The 17,783-nt window shown below is 40.0% G+C and overlaps 1 protein-coding gene and 1 non-coding gene across 5 annotated transcripts in view; both read right to left on the bottom strand.

Annotated features, from left to right (window-relative positions):
- Positions 1-17,783, bottom strand: part of MGAM (maltase-glucoamylase) — a 198,121-nt gene that overhangs the window by 95,446 nt on the left and 84,892 nt on the right. For 2 of the 4 annotated variants that reach the window (XM_043873136.1, XM_043873135.1), the window contains exons 44-48: positions 14,575-14,699; positions 12,971-13,059; positions 11,637-11,686; positions 10,496-10,666; positions 7,642-8,653 (exon numbers count right to left, since the gene is read on the bottom strand). In XM_043873136.1, coding sequence (XP_043729071.1) covers positions 8,540-8,653; positions 10,496-10,666; positions 11,637-11,686; positions 12,971-13,059; positions 14,575-14,699 — 549 coding nt within the window. In that variant the 3' untranslated portion in view covers positions 7,642-8,539. Of the gene's footprint in view, positions 1-1,116; positions 1,161-7,641; positions 8,654-10,495; positions 10,667-11,636; positions 11,687-12,970; positions 13,060-14,574; positions 14,700-17,783 lie in introns of those variants that run through there. The other 2 variants (XM_043873137.1, XM_043873134.1) reach the window with 2 other exon arrangements.
- On the bottom strand, positions 4,940-5,012 carry TRNAC-GCA. The gene has a single exon. It is a non-coding gene; the product is annotated as a tRNA-Cys (tRNA).

The raw sequence follows: 17,783 nt of genomic DNA, 5'->3' as shown, positions 1-17,783 counted from the left end.
TCTAATCACAGTTAGCTATGGAACTGATGTAAAAACTGAGGTGCCATGCTTCTTAAATTAGAATTTGAATATTTTTACTCTCAGACTTCCCAGGTAGCTCAGTGGTAAAGAATCCACCCACCAATGCAGAAGACAGAGGAGACTTGGGTTAGATCCCTGGGTCAGGAAGATCCCCCGGAGAAGAAAAGGGCAACCCACTCCAGTAATCTGGACTGAAAACTCCAGGGACAAAGGAGCCTGCCAGGCTGCAATCCATGAGGTTGCAGAGTCAAAAACAACTGAGAGTGAACACGCACATTCTTACTCTCTCCACAATGTCTCCTAGACTGAAGAGCTTAGAGTTCTAGAGGCTAACTCTCTGATGGTAGAATTTCAGGCAGTAAGAGAAATTTGAATGACCCAGCCCATATGTTCACAATAACCTGACTAGTTCCTCATCCATTCAGCCCAGGACTCACTATCACAGTGAACACACTATTCATCAGTTAGCCTCTTCCTCCAAATCCTAATTCTCTCCACGGGGAGATTTTTCTGTCCAGCCTCCTCAAACCAAAAGCAAGCACCTCTTCCACAGTTCCTTAATCCTTTTGGAGCAGCAGTTTCAACACCTGTAATTCCCAGAGGTTCAGGGCACTCTGGGGACAACCCCAGGAATTTTCTAGCTATTGGAACCATTGTCATCCACGCGGAGGGTAGGAGTGGGGATTCCTGAAGGTAGTAATTCTTCCCTGCCTAGATACCCTCCCAGCCCAAAGTTTCTTTTCTGTATCAAACAGCATTTTAGAATAATAAAAATCCTGGTTATTTTTCCAAAACCCTTAAGGGTTGGATAACCATCTCCCTCTCTGCCCAAAGAGACAAGTTCACCTTTCTCCCAATCCACACCACATTCAGCGAGTGACCAGAAGGAGTCCATCTGTTTATTCTTTCCTTGATTTCTTTCCAGGAGAGAGGACCATCTCACACAAGACCCTCCCCCAAACACACACACACACACACACGCACACACGCACACGCACACACGCACATACACACACGGCTCTCCTCTCCAGCCAGTACAAGAAGGAAGGCACACTGCTGGTTCAAAGAACCATGTGCAGAGGGAAAAGCACTCACCTCATAGCCGTATCTTTTTATGTGCTGTGTCTGTCCTTCAGTGGTTCTTGAGACGCACTGAGCAAAGGTGATCGGGCTGATGAAGTCAGCTTCTGCCAAGATCGATTTATTGCCCTATAAAGTGAGTGGCAATTGGAGGAGACGAGTTTAGTTGCCAAAAGACCATAAAAAGTCCTTCATTTTCCTTGTGACAGGAGGAAAGCTCCCTTTGCAAATAAAAGGGGAAGGCGGAGTTTCTTCTAATAGTTTGTCTTTTCTGTGTTCCTGTTCATATCCGATTACTTGCTTGTCGCCTTCTATTATACTCACTTGTCTGTCCACGTAGCCTAAAGAACTCAAGAGCTGGGGTCTCAATCATCTTCTTCAGCTCTGTATCTCCTGTACTTAGCATTCGACCCACTGTCCACTGATATTTTTAAACATACAGCTCTTTGTTGAATAAGTAAGTGAAAGAATGAATAATGCTTGGTTCGTCACACTGTTTCTCTCTCCATTTTTATCTCTCCAGCTTCTCCTGGTATAACTCAGTTTTTCCTTAATTCAAATAAGCCTCCCCACCAATTGTCCTAATAAGAGAAACACCGTTGTAATGGAAATTATATTATCTTAAAGTGGGAAGGCACCGCTACTATATATTTGTCATGCTCTCTGACTGCTCGGCATCTTTATAAGCCTTGTCAAGGGACCTTGCCCTGGTGGTCCAGTGGTTAAGACTCAGCACTTATACTGCAGGGACACAGGTTCAATCCCTGGTCAGGGAACTAAACTCCCACAAGCCATGTAGCATGGTAAAAAAATAAAATAATAATAATATTTTTTTAAAAGCTTCTGTATCACTTAAGGAGCATCCCATCTTGAGAATTCTGCCTCTCCAAGGAAGATGCTAGACAATCTCTTTTCACAGTCTTCCTTCTAGCCAAGGTAGAGGCAAGGAGCCTGGGGGTGGCCAGTGGTCTATGCCTGTGATCCAGAAGAAAGTAGAGGGAAGAAGGAAGTGTCGTGTGGAATCCAGGATGGTGGAGAGACACATTTCAGAGGCAGCAGGAACAGGGACCTAGTAGCATCCTATGCCCAGATCTGGGGTACAAACTTCCAGACATGTGCTAAGAGAAATGCCAATAGAGTATCCCACTAGATAATCATGGCTGTTTTCTGACCACAGAGCTTTTAGGCCTGATGCTCTAGCCCTGCTGGAGCTTCAGTGAATCACTAATATCTTTTTTTAAATGTTTCTTCTTACACTAACTAGTTTTTTTTATTTGAAATGTAATTTGCATACCATGACATTCATCCTTTTAAAGTGTACTGTTCAGTGGTTTTTTAGTGTATTCACAAAGTTGTGCAATCATCACAACTATGTAATTCCAGAACATTTGCTCATACCAAAAAGAAGCCATACCCTTCCCTCTCCTGTGTTCCTGCAACTGCTAATCTGCTTCCTGTTTTGATGGATCTGCCTATTATGAATAGTTTATGTAAGTGGAATCATACATGGCCATTTGACTTCTTTCACTTAGTATAACTTGTTCAAAGTTTATTCATGTTGTTGCAGGTATAGGTACTTGCAGGTATCAGTCCTTTATTTCTTTTTTTAAAAAAGTCTTTTGGCTACACCATGCAGCATATGGGATATTAGTCCCTGACCAGGGATGGAACCCATGTCCCCAGCTTTGGGAGCATGGAGTCATAACCACTGGACCACCAAGGAGGTCCCCTTCACTCCTTCTTACGGCTGGATGATACAGATTGTAGTCACATTCTGTTTATTCACTCATCAGTTGATGTACATTTGGGTTGGTTATACTTTTTAGCTATTATGAGCAATGCTACTATGAATATACATGTACAAGTTTTGTGTAGATGTGTATTTTCAATTCTCTTGAGGCTATACTTAGGAGTGGAACTTCTGAGTCATATGGCAACTCTAGCTTTAACTTTTTGAAGAACTCGAAGTTTTTCAAAGTAGTGACAACATTTTACCTTCACACCAGCAACATATGAGGCTATTGCATATTCTATATATAGCAATACATAGGGGCATACGATCTTTTGAGGGCATCAGAGTAGTATAACTAAGGGCTTCCCAGGTGGAACTACAGGTAAAGAATCTGCCTGATAATGCAGGAGGCACAAGAGAATGAGTTTGATCCCTGGGTCAGGAAGATTCCCCTGGAGAAGGAAATGGCAACCCACTCCAGTGTTCCTGCCTGGAAAATCTCATGGAGAGAGGAGCTTGGTGGACAACAGTTCCTGGGGTGACAAAGAGTGAACACACACAACACACAAGTAATATAGTATCCATAGGAGTTTATTTGCTTCAAAAGTTCGATGTATGACCAGTACACACCCACACACAAACACACAGAAACTTGGTTGGTTTCTGCCTCTATAAACTCCTGAAATGACGTATACACCTTATCTTTTGCTTCAAAATAGGAGAGCCTTTGTTAGAGGAAATAGCACCTGGATCCCATTTCAAATTGGGACAATATCCTGGCAAAAGATCAAGCCAAGAGATTTATTGTTACGCAAGATCTTTCTATTCTTTGTGTGGTTGTTTACACTTCACTCCCCACATCCCATGCCCACTGGTGACATCTTTCATACTAAATGTTAACTGATGATCCCAGCTATCATCTGTTCCTAAAGGGCAGAAAACAGCAAGCTTCGCCATCCCTTCTTGCTAACCAGCAACTGCAAGATACTGGGTCACATGCTTGCGCTGTGGAAAAGTAACAGAAACATTTTGAAGGGAAGAGACAAGTTTGTTAGCCAACATCTTCCCATTGCTTATTAATAAGAAGGTATGGGAAAGTGAACTACTGGCAGAACTCTTTTCTCTCTGTAAGAAATAAAAGCAAACAGATGGTTGGAATCTTCAGATCAGAAACCAACAATATGTGTGACCCCATCCTCCAAGGCCCAGTGCCAAACTCTCAGTGACATTGCTGCCATGATAAGGAAGGGAAAGATGTTGGTGAGACCCAGACCATACCTGCCAAGGTCAACACAAGCTTGTCTTTGTAGGTACCTACAGTCACTAATGTTGTAACAAGGATGCTCTTAATAGAAAAGAATAAATTTCTTCCTCTTTAAGTGAAAATATTTGGGATTGTTATTTTTCATTTTGGCATACATGAAAAGATAAAGTGAAATTATATGACCTGTAGAAGACAGAATATGTCAAAAGGACCCCAGACTTTTCCCTCACAGCTGACCAGGAGTCACAAGCATAGGTCCATGTTTTGGGAGTTGCTCTGGGGTAGCCACAAATGTATGGCTCCATGTGTAGTGGTCCTCAAAGTGTGGGCTGGGGATCAACTTCTGGGAGGTCTTAGTGACCTTTTCAGGAGGTTTTTTAAGGTAAAACTATTTTCATAAAAACACTGAGAAGCTATTTGCCTGTCTTACTGTCATAAGCATATGGTGGAGTTTTCCAGAGGCTACATTATGTGCGATCACAAAAGACTGAATGTAGAAGCAGCTGTGAGAATTCTTTTTTTTCTCCATTAAGCCAGATTTTAAAGAAATTTGTAAAAATGCAAAATTATGCAACTTTTCCAACTAAATGTGTTTTTTTTTTTAATATAGTTACTTTAATTTTCAATATGATAGCTATCAATAGCTACAACCCCATGAACAAAAGCTCTGGGAATCCGCAATCATTTTTAATATTGTAAAGACATGCTGAAGTGAAGTGAAGTCGCTCAGTCATGTCCGATTCCTTGCGATACCATGGACTGTAGCCCACCAGGCTCCTCCGTCCATGGGATTCTTCAGGCAAGAATACTGGAGTGGGTTGCCATTTCCTTCTCCAGGGGATCTTCCTGACCTGGGGATCGAACCCAGGTCTCCTGCATTGCAGGCAGACGCTTTAACCTCTGAGCCACCAGGGAAGCCCCAAAATATTTGAGGACTGCTGATCTGGTACACTGATTTTCAAATTTTTTACATATATATGATATGTGTGCTATACATAAGGATGCATGCATTTATACTCCACTTAAAGAATGTTAAACATATATAATATATACTAAGTATGTAAATATATATATATAATACTTAATATATTTAAATATACATTTAAAATCCTTTGCTCAACTAGAGTTCCAGTATGTAAGCTAGTGAATGACCGAAGCCAGGGTTAGGCACTCAGAACCCTGCCACTCTGCCTTCTCCCCACTCTCAGAGGGTAAGGAAGAGCCCAAAGCTCTACACAGCCCATCATCTGGAAGTCATTGCTTTAGTCTGACACCAGTATTTTGCAGATAAGGAAGCAAACAGCATCCCAGAGAGATAACATGACCTAACCAAGTCTCTGACCCTAAAGCTTGCTTCTGAGATTTTCTCACTCAGACAAAAGCCGTACAAAATGCCCTGATCAGCAGACTTAACCCCTGTAATGGAGCAAGGTGGGATCAACCTTAAACTCGGAAAAAAATACCTCTGCTCCAGGGAGAGAAACTAAGGGAGACCCAAATACCCCACTGATCTTTTCCAGAATTCAGAATCTTTCTAATTCTAGACTAAATGTCTTCATGTCCATATGTCTGCTTAAAATCCAAAAGGATGAATGAATTCAAGAAAAGGTGACAGACTAAGGCTTGGGAACTCTTGAAACCATCATAATTACACAGGGTCTGAGTTGCTGAACTGAAGTCTGGGAAGCTGACATGTCTTAAGTTCAAGAGGTTCTTGAACTGGTGTCCCCAGAACTCTGAAAGGTATAACTTAGGAATCTATAAACATAGATAGGGAAAATATATCTTTTTTCACTAATTTCTAACTGGAATTCCTTAGATTATGAATGGAGGCAGCAGGGCACGGTAATTTTACTAGTGCACAGGAGTTTTTCAAAAAGAGAATCAACATTTTCATGTCACATTAAGAAACTGTAGTAGGTATCTCGAAATATTGTTCAAACTGCTCATCACTTTGAAGCTTTGATATTATTAGACCCACAGTTAAATCTCATTATTTAATGTTATAACTTTAAACACCTCATATATTACTATATTAAACTTTTAAAACATTTTGTAGAAGTGTATTTTATTATAATGAGGGCGTCCCCAGTGGCTCACTGGTAAAGAATCCACCCACAGTTCAGGAGACACAGGTTTGATCCCTGGGTTGGGATGATCCCCTGGAGAGGGGAATGGCAACCCACTCCAGGATTCTTGCCTGGAGAATCCCATGGACAGAGGAGCCTGGTGGGCTACAGTCCATGGGTCGCAAAGAGTTGGACACGAATGAGTCACACATTTTAATATAATAGGATTCTTCTCCAACAGTGTGCATTAAAGTCTTTGCATTTAAGAACATCACTCTTAGGAGGGGTTCCACAGGTACCACTAGACTGCCAAGAGGGTCCTTGACTCTATAAATGTTGTCAACACTTCCATGCCTCACTCAGAAACTTGGCAACCAGGATTCTCTAGTCAGAAATGTTCTTGAGCATTTTGTAGCAGCCAGAGCCAATTTCTACCAATATGTCCTTGATGAGAACTTGAAATATTTCTCAAATATCAAGTAAATAATTGTTTCCTCCTGGTAACCTCCCTGGGTTCATCATAGGATAGCTGACAAGTTTCCCACCTTTTTGATCAAGGGGTCCCTGTGACCATATTTCCATGTTTCACTAGTTGCCTAAATTCGTGCAAGCCCTCATCCAAAAGCTTTTTATTTTGATAATTAGAACACTAACTCAGTTTAATAATGTTATCTTTCTGTAGCCTTATGGAGGCACTGACACATGAGTATACAAGTATAATCTGGCTTCCTGGCATAAAAAAAAAAAAAAAGAAAGGAAGAAAGAAAGAAAAGGGAAAGGTGGGAGTGATAAATTAGGAGTAGGGGCATTAACAGATATATACTATTGTATATAAAATAGATAAGCAGCAAGGATTTACTATAGACATGTTCTCTGACTGGACAGTATTCAGTATCTTATAGTAACCTATAATGGAAAATAATCTGAAAAATATATATGTATGTATTAACATATACATACATATAGCTGAATTACTTTGATGTACAACTGAAACTAACACAATATTGTAAATCAACTATACATCAATTTTTAAAAGAAAAGAAATTAAAAAGACATAGAAAAGTAAACACTATCTCCAATATACTCATTTTCAAGTAATACTTAAATATCTTTGTTAAACATTAGTATGTAATTTCTTTATTCCCAAATTCTAACCATCTAGTGTTTTAACCAATACCGTTCCAAATTCTGTTTTTTCCAGGGTTGATATGTTACCAAATACAGTAGTTTTTATGATGATTAAAACAACAATTATCCAAGTACACTCTCCCACAAACCTAAACCTTAAGAGAAATCCATGCCAGAGACATAAGGAAAAGGGTGGATAATCACAGATCTGTTCATTCCATTGGTGAATTAGCCTGCAGGCACTCTGATGCCAAAGAGAACAAGACCAGTTCACAAGGGTTGGCTGAATAAGAAGTCTTAATACCAAAGTGAGATTACCCATGGTCAAATTACCACAGAATTCAAAATCTCTTGCAAATCTGCTCATTTATTTTCCTCTGGCATATAAATTGCATGCATTTGTGTGAACTGTGGTTATGTACATTAGGCACAGAATAGAGAAATAAGATTTACACATTTCAAAGCACACCACAGTAACAAAAAAAAAAAAAGTTACTTTTTACATTCAAACTCCTTCCTTCAACTTTGTCTGCTCAAATCTCACCCCAGCCCTATTCCCTTGTGCTAAGAATTTCCTCCCAACCCCTCCTCTTGCTTTCAAATGAATTGGCTCTTCCTTTCTCCTCCCAATGAGGCTACTATTCTTAATAATTTTGTGTTATCTTCTTACTTGTCATGATCACTTTTGTCCTTATCACCTGTTGTCTCTCATCTTTCCTACTTATCTTCCCTACATTTGCCTTTTCTTCCCTTTGGATCATGCTCTTAGCATACTATCCCATCTCCTTATAACTACCAGGCAGATGTTCTTTCTGGATATTTTGTGTGTGTGTGTGGTGTTAGTTAACTCCAGGATTTGACCTGTCCTGGAAAGGTGTAGCTTGTATATTTAGCAAGAGTGGGCCTATCACCTAATTATACACACATACACATGCACACATGCTTCATCATGGACCCAGTGCATCTTCAGCCAATATATGATGAGCCATCAGTACCATACTAATCACACAGAGACATCAAGATAACCCACAGCTTTCCACATCTCCTGTGGCTAAACCACAGACCAAACAAAACAAAACTAAGAAAATATTTTAGCCGTACTGGGTATAAACTGATTAGCAACACACAATAATTTTATAAGCATGAAGCATTGGGTTGGCCAAAAAAGTAGGTTCAGGTTTTCCTGTAACATCTTGAGGAAAAATCCAAATGAAGTTTTTTGGCCAACCGAATATACAAGTAGTTTCAAAGCCATTTGAGGTTAGGATCTTGTTCTAAAAAATTCAGCGTGCTTCTCCATGTCAATGAAGTGAAATTATGTAGGCTGATGTTTCTGCTGGTCACGTCAATATTTAACACCTGTTGGGAACCAAAGAAAAGGTATTGGACGTCTGGTGATGGAAGTTTCCTGCAGTTGAACCAAACAGATAGAAGTCAGTGGTCCACAGACACTTTCACAAGTCATTGCCTAGCTTCCAGACCACCCTCAGATTTTCAGGTGAGAAGGGTGTTTCTTAATCCCTTAGAGTACAAGAATCATTCAGTGATAGGGAAAAGACAAGACCCTAAATAATGAAACACACAACCACTGCACAGCAGCAGTTGCACAAACTGGAGAAAATGTTCTCGTTGCCGTTACTTGGAGCTCTCCTTCTGTTTCCCACTTCTGCTATTCCCTCACAGTGCCTTGATGCTTGTCCAGTAAGAGTCGATATTTCAGCATTTTTTCCTAGGCAAATACTTTCCATAGTTTCACCACAGGTGCATCAGTCAGCTTGTGGTTCAGCAACAAACTTGGGCAAAGTCCTTTATAAGCTCTTGGTAGAGTTGGGGAAGTTGGTTGACAAGAAAACCACAAACATGAGGAAACAAATAAAACTACAAAGCTGAAGGAAAACTTTTGTTTCAGGTCTTGTAATCAGGATTATGAGAGAAAAATAGTTCTGGGCAAAGCAAGTAGCAAGCACATAAGGAAAGAGCCCATTTACCGTGAGGCTACGTATTAGGACCACTACACTGCAGTGATTCCAAGGTGCAGATTTTTCATATATTTAATATTCATGAAATCAAGATCTGTTCTATAATCAACAGCCTAGGAATTACTGTGAACAAGTAGCTCTCCTGACGGCAGTTCGTCTGTGCCTGTGTGAACTTCATTGTTATTACTGGTATTACGAATGGATGGACTGCAAACTACTTAAAGATTATCTCAGAAATGAATATAAATCTTGACTGACAGTAAAATCAAGAAAATGCTATGATGAAAACTTGTATAAAGCATATAAGTGTCTTTGGAGAAAATTTCGTAGACAGCAGTGAAAGAATTTTCATGAAATGATGTATCACCAATACCTCTGATAATAGAGAGGAAATACCTTAACCAATCCCATGCCACATAGTTTCCTTTTAAAATAATAAAGTAATTTAGATATTAACATAGAAATTTAAATTAAATATTTAATGTCAGCTATTTAATTATGAAATTAAGTATTTGATTTACTTAATTGTTAAATATTAAATCAAATATTTAATTTTAATTGTAATTTAAAGTAAATTAAAATTTTACATAGAAATTTAAATCAAAGAAAATGTGTGATACAAATTGGTTAAGATATGTCTAATATCTCCTCACATTCAGAGTTTACATCTTTTAAATTATTAATACTTTGATGCAGATTTCTCAGTGTCCATGTGTCTCTATCCAACATTTTCCTCTGTAGTATCATATTAAAATGATAAAAATCTCTGTTTAAAGGAGTTTTGTAAAGCTTCTGTACTTTTAAAATAGAAGTTTTAAGTGAGAGGAAAGCATTGTATCATATTTTTGTAATCTTGTTTTCTTTCTTTGTGGCACATGAAAAAATGTAGCAACCTTTAACTGATGGGTGTCTTATAATTGATGAAAGACAGTGGTTAAAGCTATTTGAGAAGTAGATCTCTGAGGCAAAGACAAAGTTTTCCTTAAGTTTGCAGGCAGGAGGACATACATGACAGGTGGGAACCCAGACCATCAATTCCAAATGATGACAAACTCTGAATTTTCCCTTCATTTCTATGCTGTCCACTCAGACACCCTGAACACAGAGGGATTCCAGAAAGGCTTTGCAGGAGAGGGTGTTGTTGGGAATGGGAGCAGGCAGGAATTGCACTCAATAGCTCAGGGTTGGGAAATACCATTTGGACTTCGAACTGGTCACAAACCTGTGTTGTAGAGTTGTAGGAGAAGGGGGGTGTTATAACCATGCCACTCGCAGAGATGCTGACATTGTAAATGGAGTCACTGCCCACTCCCCAGACCTCAAAGTAGCCCAGTCTCAAAGGGTTTGTATCGTTGATGTATTTGTTGAAAATTATATGACTCTGCATCGTATTCTGTCAATTGGAGACAAAAGAAACCAGAGGAGGGGAAAAAAAAAAACAGCAAAATTTGTTCAAATTTCTTACAACCTCTTTCAGGCACAAATGTAGAGCATGAAATAAGATAATTTGAGAGTCCCCAACTTGTGACCTTGGATAGTGAGACCATGGTTTTAACATTCTGCCACCTATCGCCAACCACCACCCAACTTTGCACTGGTTAAACACCAGTAGGGTCTCTAGAGTCACTCCAACTCTAAGGAGACCAAGAATCTCAGCTAGCAGGAACCTTTACATTCCACATGTGAAGTAACAAAACATGCCAATCGTTCCAAGGCAGCATAGGAACAAGGGCGAGAAAACATTGAAATGGTCTGCCCATCTTGCTTGGTGAATTGGACTAAGTTACTGATGAAATATGAGTGTGTTTAATCACAGAAAACTTCCTGGGAGCACTTGACATCTCCATCTGAAGTCTAGAGAAAGAGTAAGATGCAAATTAGGGTTAGGACTCTTGAGAGTCCCTTGGACTGCAAGGAGATCCAACCAGTCCATCCTAAAGGAAATCAGTCCTGAATATTCATTGGAAGGACTGACGTTGAAGCTGAAACTCCAATACTTGGGCCACCTAATGCAAAGAGCTGACCCAACTGAAAAGACCCTGATGCTGGGAAAGATTGAGGGCAGGAGGAGAAGGGGACGACAGAGGATGAGATGGTTGGATGGCACCACTGACTCAATGGACATGGGTTTGGGTGGACTCCGGGAGTTGGTGACGGACAGGGAGGCCTGGTGTGCTACGGTTCATGGAGCTGCAAAGAGTCGGACACAACTGAGTGACTGAACTGAACTGAACTGAACTGAAGATGCAAATTAGTAACATGAACAGTGAAGGAATTCTAAGTGATGATGTATATCCTATGACGTCCAGCACCCTAGTAAGCTGGCAGAACTATTCACCCTTCATAGTCCCAGCCACACTCACCTGGCTGACGAAAAAGTGGGCCAGGTAATAGAGTCCTTTTTCATAGGTATCTGCAAACAAACACAAAGTAAGCATGACCTGGAACTACATCCTAGAATTCTAATGGCTTACCTATCTTGGTTGGGAAAGTAGGGATGGTTTTGGTTTGTGATCTTTTTAAATTTTATTTTTCTTCTTTATAGACTTTCATTTTGAGAAATGAGTCAGAATCCACCCCCAACCTCAATTTACACAGAATGTCTAAAATAAGTGTATACAGATGCCTCGGTCTAACAGAGTCCCCTCATAAAACAGAGTTTTCTAACATCACTCTTAATCCTCTTCTCTTTCTTATGATTCCCAACCTCTTGGTAGTCACCTCAGAATTCCCAAATTTCTTCTGCTAGAGACACATATGTGCACACACGTGCATGCACACCCACATCACAAACACCAAGACTGGCATACAATTGGTTGGTTAACCTTGAGTGGTATTAGGCAATTTTTTAAATGCAGTCTCTGGAGAAGAGACTTCTTTTTCTTATTCTTAATTTATGCTGCAGGTCCAGGGAGAATATTTTTTAGGGTGGACTAGCCAAAGCCTTACTATTACGGGTACTCCCCCCACACACACACCCTAACTCTGAGGCTTCCTCCCTCTTCTCCAGACACTCGCCTCTTTCGGAGCCCTTATCACTCAATCAGAAGGTGTTGCCTATCCACTAGAACTGTGCTGTCTGAGATAGTAGCCACTAGATAAATGTAGTTATTTAAATTTAAATTAATTACAATCAAATAAAATTTAAGCTTCAGTTGTTCAGATACTCCTGTTACATTCTAAGTGCTCAACAGTCACATATGCCTAATTGCTACCATCTTCAACAACACAGATATAGATCATTTCCATCACTGCAGAAAGTTCTATTGGACATCCCTGGGCACAGAAATAACAATAGTACTTGAGACATCCTTCCTAGAGTTTACTAATTCCTGTAAACTCTTAATAGAAACCCCCTCCTCCGAACAGTAGCACAGCTGATAGAAGCATTACTTTTCTTAGTGGGACACATAAACCATATATGGAAATATAGCTCAGTTGGCTGCAAAGAAACTTTCCCTATAGCTCCTTATACTGCTTTTTTTCACAATGGATTAGGACAACTAGATAATGGTGAGAGATTCAGAACTAAGCTTTATATAGATGAGGCACAAAGATCATGTATTACACTTAGAGTAACAAATGGCTATATTTTAAAATACACAATTGTCTTAACACATAAAAGGAGACAGCAGCCCTATAAGATATCCAGGAACCTGGTATTGACATGAAGGAACTGGAGGCAGCCCTTACTCACCAATGCTTTGCCCATCATCCCAGAAGAGCCAGCCTTCAGCAGTCCCCTCATCATCCAAGGCAACCTTGAAACCTAAGAATTTCTGACGGCTGCAGTGAGGTAGGAAAGAGACATTGGGTAAAAACAAAGCCATCACCACAAACCGTAAGATTTTCATAAAAACAAAAAGGAAGTGCTTCAAGATATAAAGACTGGGTACTAGGATTCTGGAGACTTGGGATCTAGTTCTAGTTCTGACTCCATAAGCTCGACAATTTCATGTCAGGAATGAATGAATGAATCAAGGGGAATTTTAAGGCTCACAGGAATTCTACAATGTCTACAAAGAACTACAAGCAAACACATTGGTTTCCTTTCTTTCCCCACTGTGAGGAAAGCTTACTGTTTCAATCTCTTTCTTCACGACCTAATCTCCACATGTACAGGGAGTTCTGCTTACAGATGTCCTAACTTCCTCAGTTTTTAACTGGATTTTTGCAATCAAATAAATAGGGCTTCAAGGATTTTAATTTGACATCAGTTAGACATTTTAGATAGACACGGATTTTTAGATTTTAGATAGACACGGAGTTTAGTCTCCGTTCAACTACTTATTAACTATGCGACTCTAAGTTAAACATTTCACCTCTTGAAGCTTCTCTTTGCTCATCTGCAAAATGGGGATGATAACAGTACTTACACCAAGGGCTTATTTTTCCTTTTGTCAGGAAAAGTAGACAATCTCTAAATAGAAGTCTCCGTATTAGTACGGTTCTAGGCACAGAGCAAGCATTCACCTGATGTCAGCTAGTATCAATTATTATATAGGTCTAGAACATATAGGTTATACATTAGGCCTAGAATTTGTAAACCTTGCATATAAGGAATCTCAGCCTCAGTTTCCATCTGGCTTAAACAAGTTTTTAGCAATCATTTTCTTAGCAAAGAGGCAATTATGATCCAGACAGCCTTGATGGTCTTCTTGATGTGGACCATCTAAAAAGTCTCTATTGAATTTGTCACAGTATTCTTTCTGTTTCACATTTTTGTTTTTTGACCATGAGGCATGTGGGATCTTAGCTGCCTAGCCAGGGATCAAACCCAAACCCCCTGCATTGGAAGGTAAAGTCAAATCACTGGACCACCAAGGAAATCACTGGTGGTGGTGGCGGTTTAGTCGCTAAACCACCTAGACTCTCACAATCCTGTGAACTGTATGTAGCCTGCCAGGCTCCTAGGTAGTCTTTTAAAACTAGCATGATCCATGGTTGCTCCTATTTGACTTCCATTTCAAATGTCACTATTTAAACTTAACACCTTACCCACTTAGATCTCAAATAGCTATTAATTAAGAATTGTTCAAAAAAAAAAAAAAGAATTGTTCAAAGAGTACAGAATCCAAAAAAGGTTAAAATCCACACAAGCAAGCAAGCAAACAAAAATGTTTACTATTGGGTTAGCCAAAAAGTTCATTCGAATTTTTCCATACCATCTTAAGGAAAAACCCAAATGAACTTTTTGGCCAGCCCCGTAAAAGTGCTTTTGGGCCTAAGGGTACAGTTTGCAGACTGGTGGGCTTCACCAGGATTTGAGTTAACAAGTGTGGTTCTGGGGCCCTTGTTCACCTTAAGTGGGTGTTCTGTGCAGGCTCTTGCCAGGGCAGGATGTAGCCCCCACGGACATGAAGATTAATGTGGTCAAGAGGCGCCGGCAAGGACTTCCACTCACCCCGGGCTTGAATGTCCACACCCTGTGGGCGAGAAGAAGGTCCGGGACGATAAGGGAACGCCTCTGCCTGGACGATGATCTACAAGCCATCGTGTCCACGCTCGGGACCTGCTGCCGTCTGGCATCGGTTATCACGCTTTTCCATGCTCACCACCTGCTGTGTGGGCTCCAGGCTGCCAGGACATCAGGTCAGGATCCCAACCATAGCTGCATCTCACCCTAGCCTCACTCCACATTCTATCTCTGCACCCAGCAGCACTGCCAGAGGAGGCTGACCAATCTTTTTATTTTATTCAGCTCCTGACTCCCTCCCCACAAAGGCATGTCCAGACCTTCCCTTTGCTTGGTCCCCTCTCTGCTTCCATCTCCTTCCACTGCCCCATGCCCTGCTCCCACCAACTTCACTAACACCTTAGACTCCTACTTGACAGAAATCATCAAGTGAATGGACCTGCTTCACAAATCCTTATCTTTACGTCACCATATCGTCCTTTATGTCTCACGTCTAGATCTTGCCCCATATGTGACAGGGAGAAGTGGCGCTCACCCCAAGGCACGAATCTCAATTCCTTCCTAACATGTTCTCAACCTGGAGCCCAGCTTCTCACATTCAGCACTAGGGACATCCTGGGCCAGCTAACTCCGTTGTGGGGGCTGTTCTATGCTTTCTGGATATTGACCAATGTCCATCCCCTAGAAGCCAGCAGCCTCTCCCCCACCTTCCACCACATTGGGACAACCAAAAGTATCCCCAGACTTGGCCAGTGTCCCCTGGTACACAAGTCCTCCCATCTGAGAATCACCACTTTAGAGGCAAGGAGCAAAGCTACCATTTCTTCACTTTTGGTCCCTGATGTTCATTCTATACAGATTTGATCTGTATCACATTCCCCGAGTCAGACTCTGCTTCATGGGTGGCCTCAGGACTCCAGAGTCTACAGAACTTAATACAAATTCCAGCCCATATCTCTGGGCTTCTTCAATTTCCTCACTGATATCATGAGAAAAGTGAATTATATGCTCTCTAATGAGAATTTATTCCAATATCTTATGAATACTGGACTGATGGTTCTACCTTCAAGTGAAACTTGATACATGTAAAACTGTCAAAGTTATCTTCTTGCCAAATTCTTTAATTCTTTTGATTTTTTTTTCCATTCTACCACACATTGTGGCTACATAGGATATGATACCTTCTCATGATTTCCTTTATAGTACCTGATGAGTCACAAGCTTGTTTACTTTCCTTTAAATCATTTCTGACTTGGGCTCGCCTAAAAAATGCCTGTTAAAATATCCATAAAGACATGACTCTAAGGTCAAATCTTAAAGCAGCACTATTAAAATAAGAATAGACAACTTAACATGACTTTGTACAGGAGAATTCTCACCAACCGCATAGTCACTGAATATGGCTGAAAAGCACTACTTTAAAAATCCAATATATAGTCTACACTGTAAACAAACAAAATGGCCACAAGTGAAGTATATAAAAACTGATTCACACACACTGTGTGCTCTTAGTCTTCACTAAAATAGGTAATCAATAAGACAAGTCAGAATAGTTCCATGCTTCTCCCTCTCTCAATAGTCTACAAACAGTAATGCCCAATATGCCCAATATGATAGAAAGGAAAGAAGGGTGGATAGAAGCCAACATCATGGCATGTCCAGTCACATAGACAGGACCAAGACAGGCAAAAACTCTGCAAAGAACTATCAACTGCTGATTCTGCAGCTCATTTAGAGAATCTGAGAGTCTGAGTAGATGAAGGTCCAGCTTTGGCAGAAGTGCATTAGCCTGTCCTGCCTCAAGATACCTGCCCCTTCATCAAACAGGCGGGGCCTTAAGATAAAGAGTAAGCATGCCATGTTGCTCTTGCAGTCAGACGAGCCCAGAAGGGACAGTGGGGGATGAGAGTCCACAACTACCAAGGCAGCAGTGATAGGAGGAGTCATGATCCCCGGGAAGTGGGAGCCACCAAGATAGAGAGCTAGGAGTCTTTCATTCTTCGCCCACCCTTCACTCAAGCAATTGCTCATTCCCAGTTTCACTGGACAAGCAGCAGAGAAACTGAGCAAAAATGGGAGCTCTCAAAACAAGTAGGGCTTTCTTATTTTTCCCTTTCCTGCTTTCCATCTCTTTGCCTGTCTGTTCTGGGTAATTTCCTAGGTTGTACCTTATAATTTCCTCTTAAGCAAAATTCCTGCATCATGCCTTTAATTTGCAAGGATTGCTTTGTGAGTATGTCGTGTTTAAAATATGCTTTCTTATTTTAGGTATATCTTCTTATCTTTCTGAGGGAACAAATTTTCTAGTTAACTTCTTAGTAACATAGGTACAGAAAATTATACAAATAACAAGTACACAGCTCAATAAAGTTTTACCAAGTGAACACACCCATGAAACCACCACCTAGATCAAGAAGTGACTATTACCAGGATCCTAGATGACTCTCTCCTCCCCTCTCATAATAATCACCACACCAAAGGCAGTAACTGTTCTGATTTTTATCACTTTTGCCTGGATTTTTAATTTCTATTTCATAAATGGAATCATACATTCTTTACTCTTTTGTATCTGGCTATTTGTGCTCAAGGTTATGTTTGTGATATTTATTTTCTTTATTTGTGTAGCAACACTTTATTAGTATTTAGTTTTATTTTTTTTTCTTTTATTTTTTTGTTACATGTATTCCCCATCCTGATTCCCCCTCCCACAGAATACAATCTACTTATCCATTTTACTGTTGATGGACATTTGGCTTATTTCCAGTTTTTTGCTCTTTTACAAATAATGCTGCTATGAAACATTCTTGAACTTTTTTGGTAAAATATATACACTCTAGGAATAAATCTGTAACATTATCATTTCTTCCCAGATATACATTAACATATACATAGTTATATAATTAATTGGTATATATTATATAATTGACATAATAAATAGTGATATACATATTAATTATATAATTAAATAACATAATTATATATGGTTACTAATATATAATTATATAATGAAGGTATTAATTATACAGTTAGCATATAATAGATAGTGATATGCTATCTAATATATGTTAGTTCCGGTTTGCTTTTATTTTCTGAA

The sequence above is a fragment of the Cervus elaphus genome, chromosome 18 (genome assembly GCF_910594005.1).
Source record: "Cervus elaphus chromosome 18, mCerEla1.1, whole genome shotgun sequence".
NCBI classification, from domain to species: Eukaryota; Metazoa; Chordata; class Mammalia; order Artiodactyla; family Cervidae; genus Cervus; species Cervus elaphus.
Note: the sequence above shows the minus strand (reverse complement) of the source record. Positions and strands in the feature narration are given on the sequence as shown.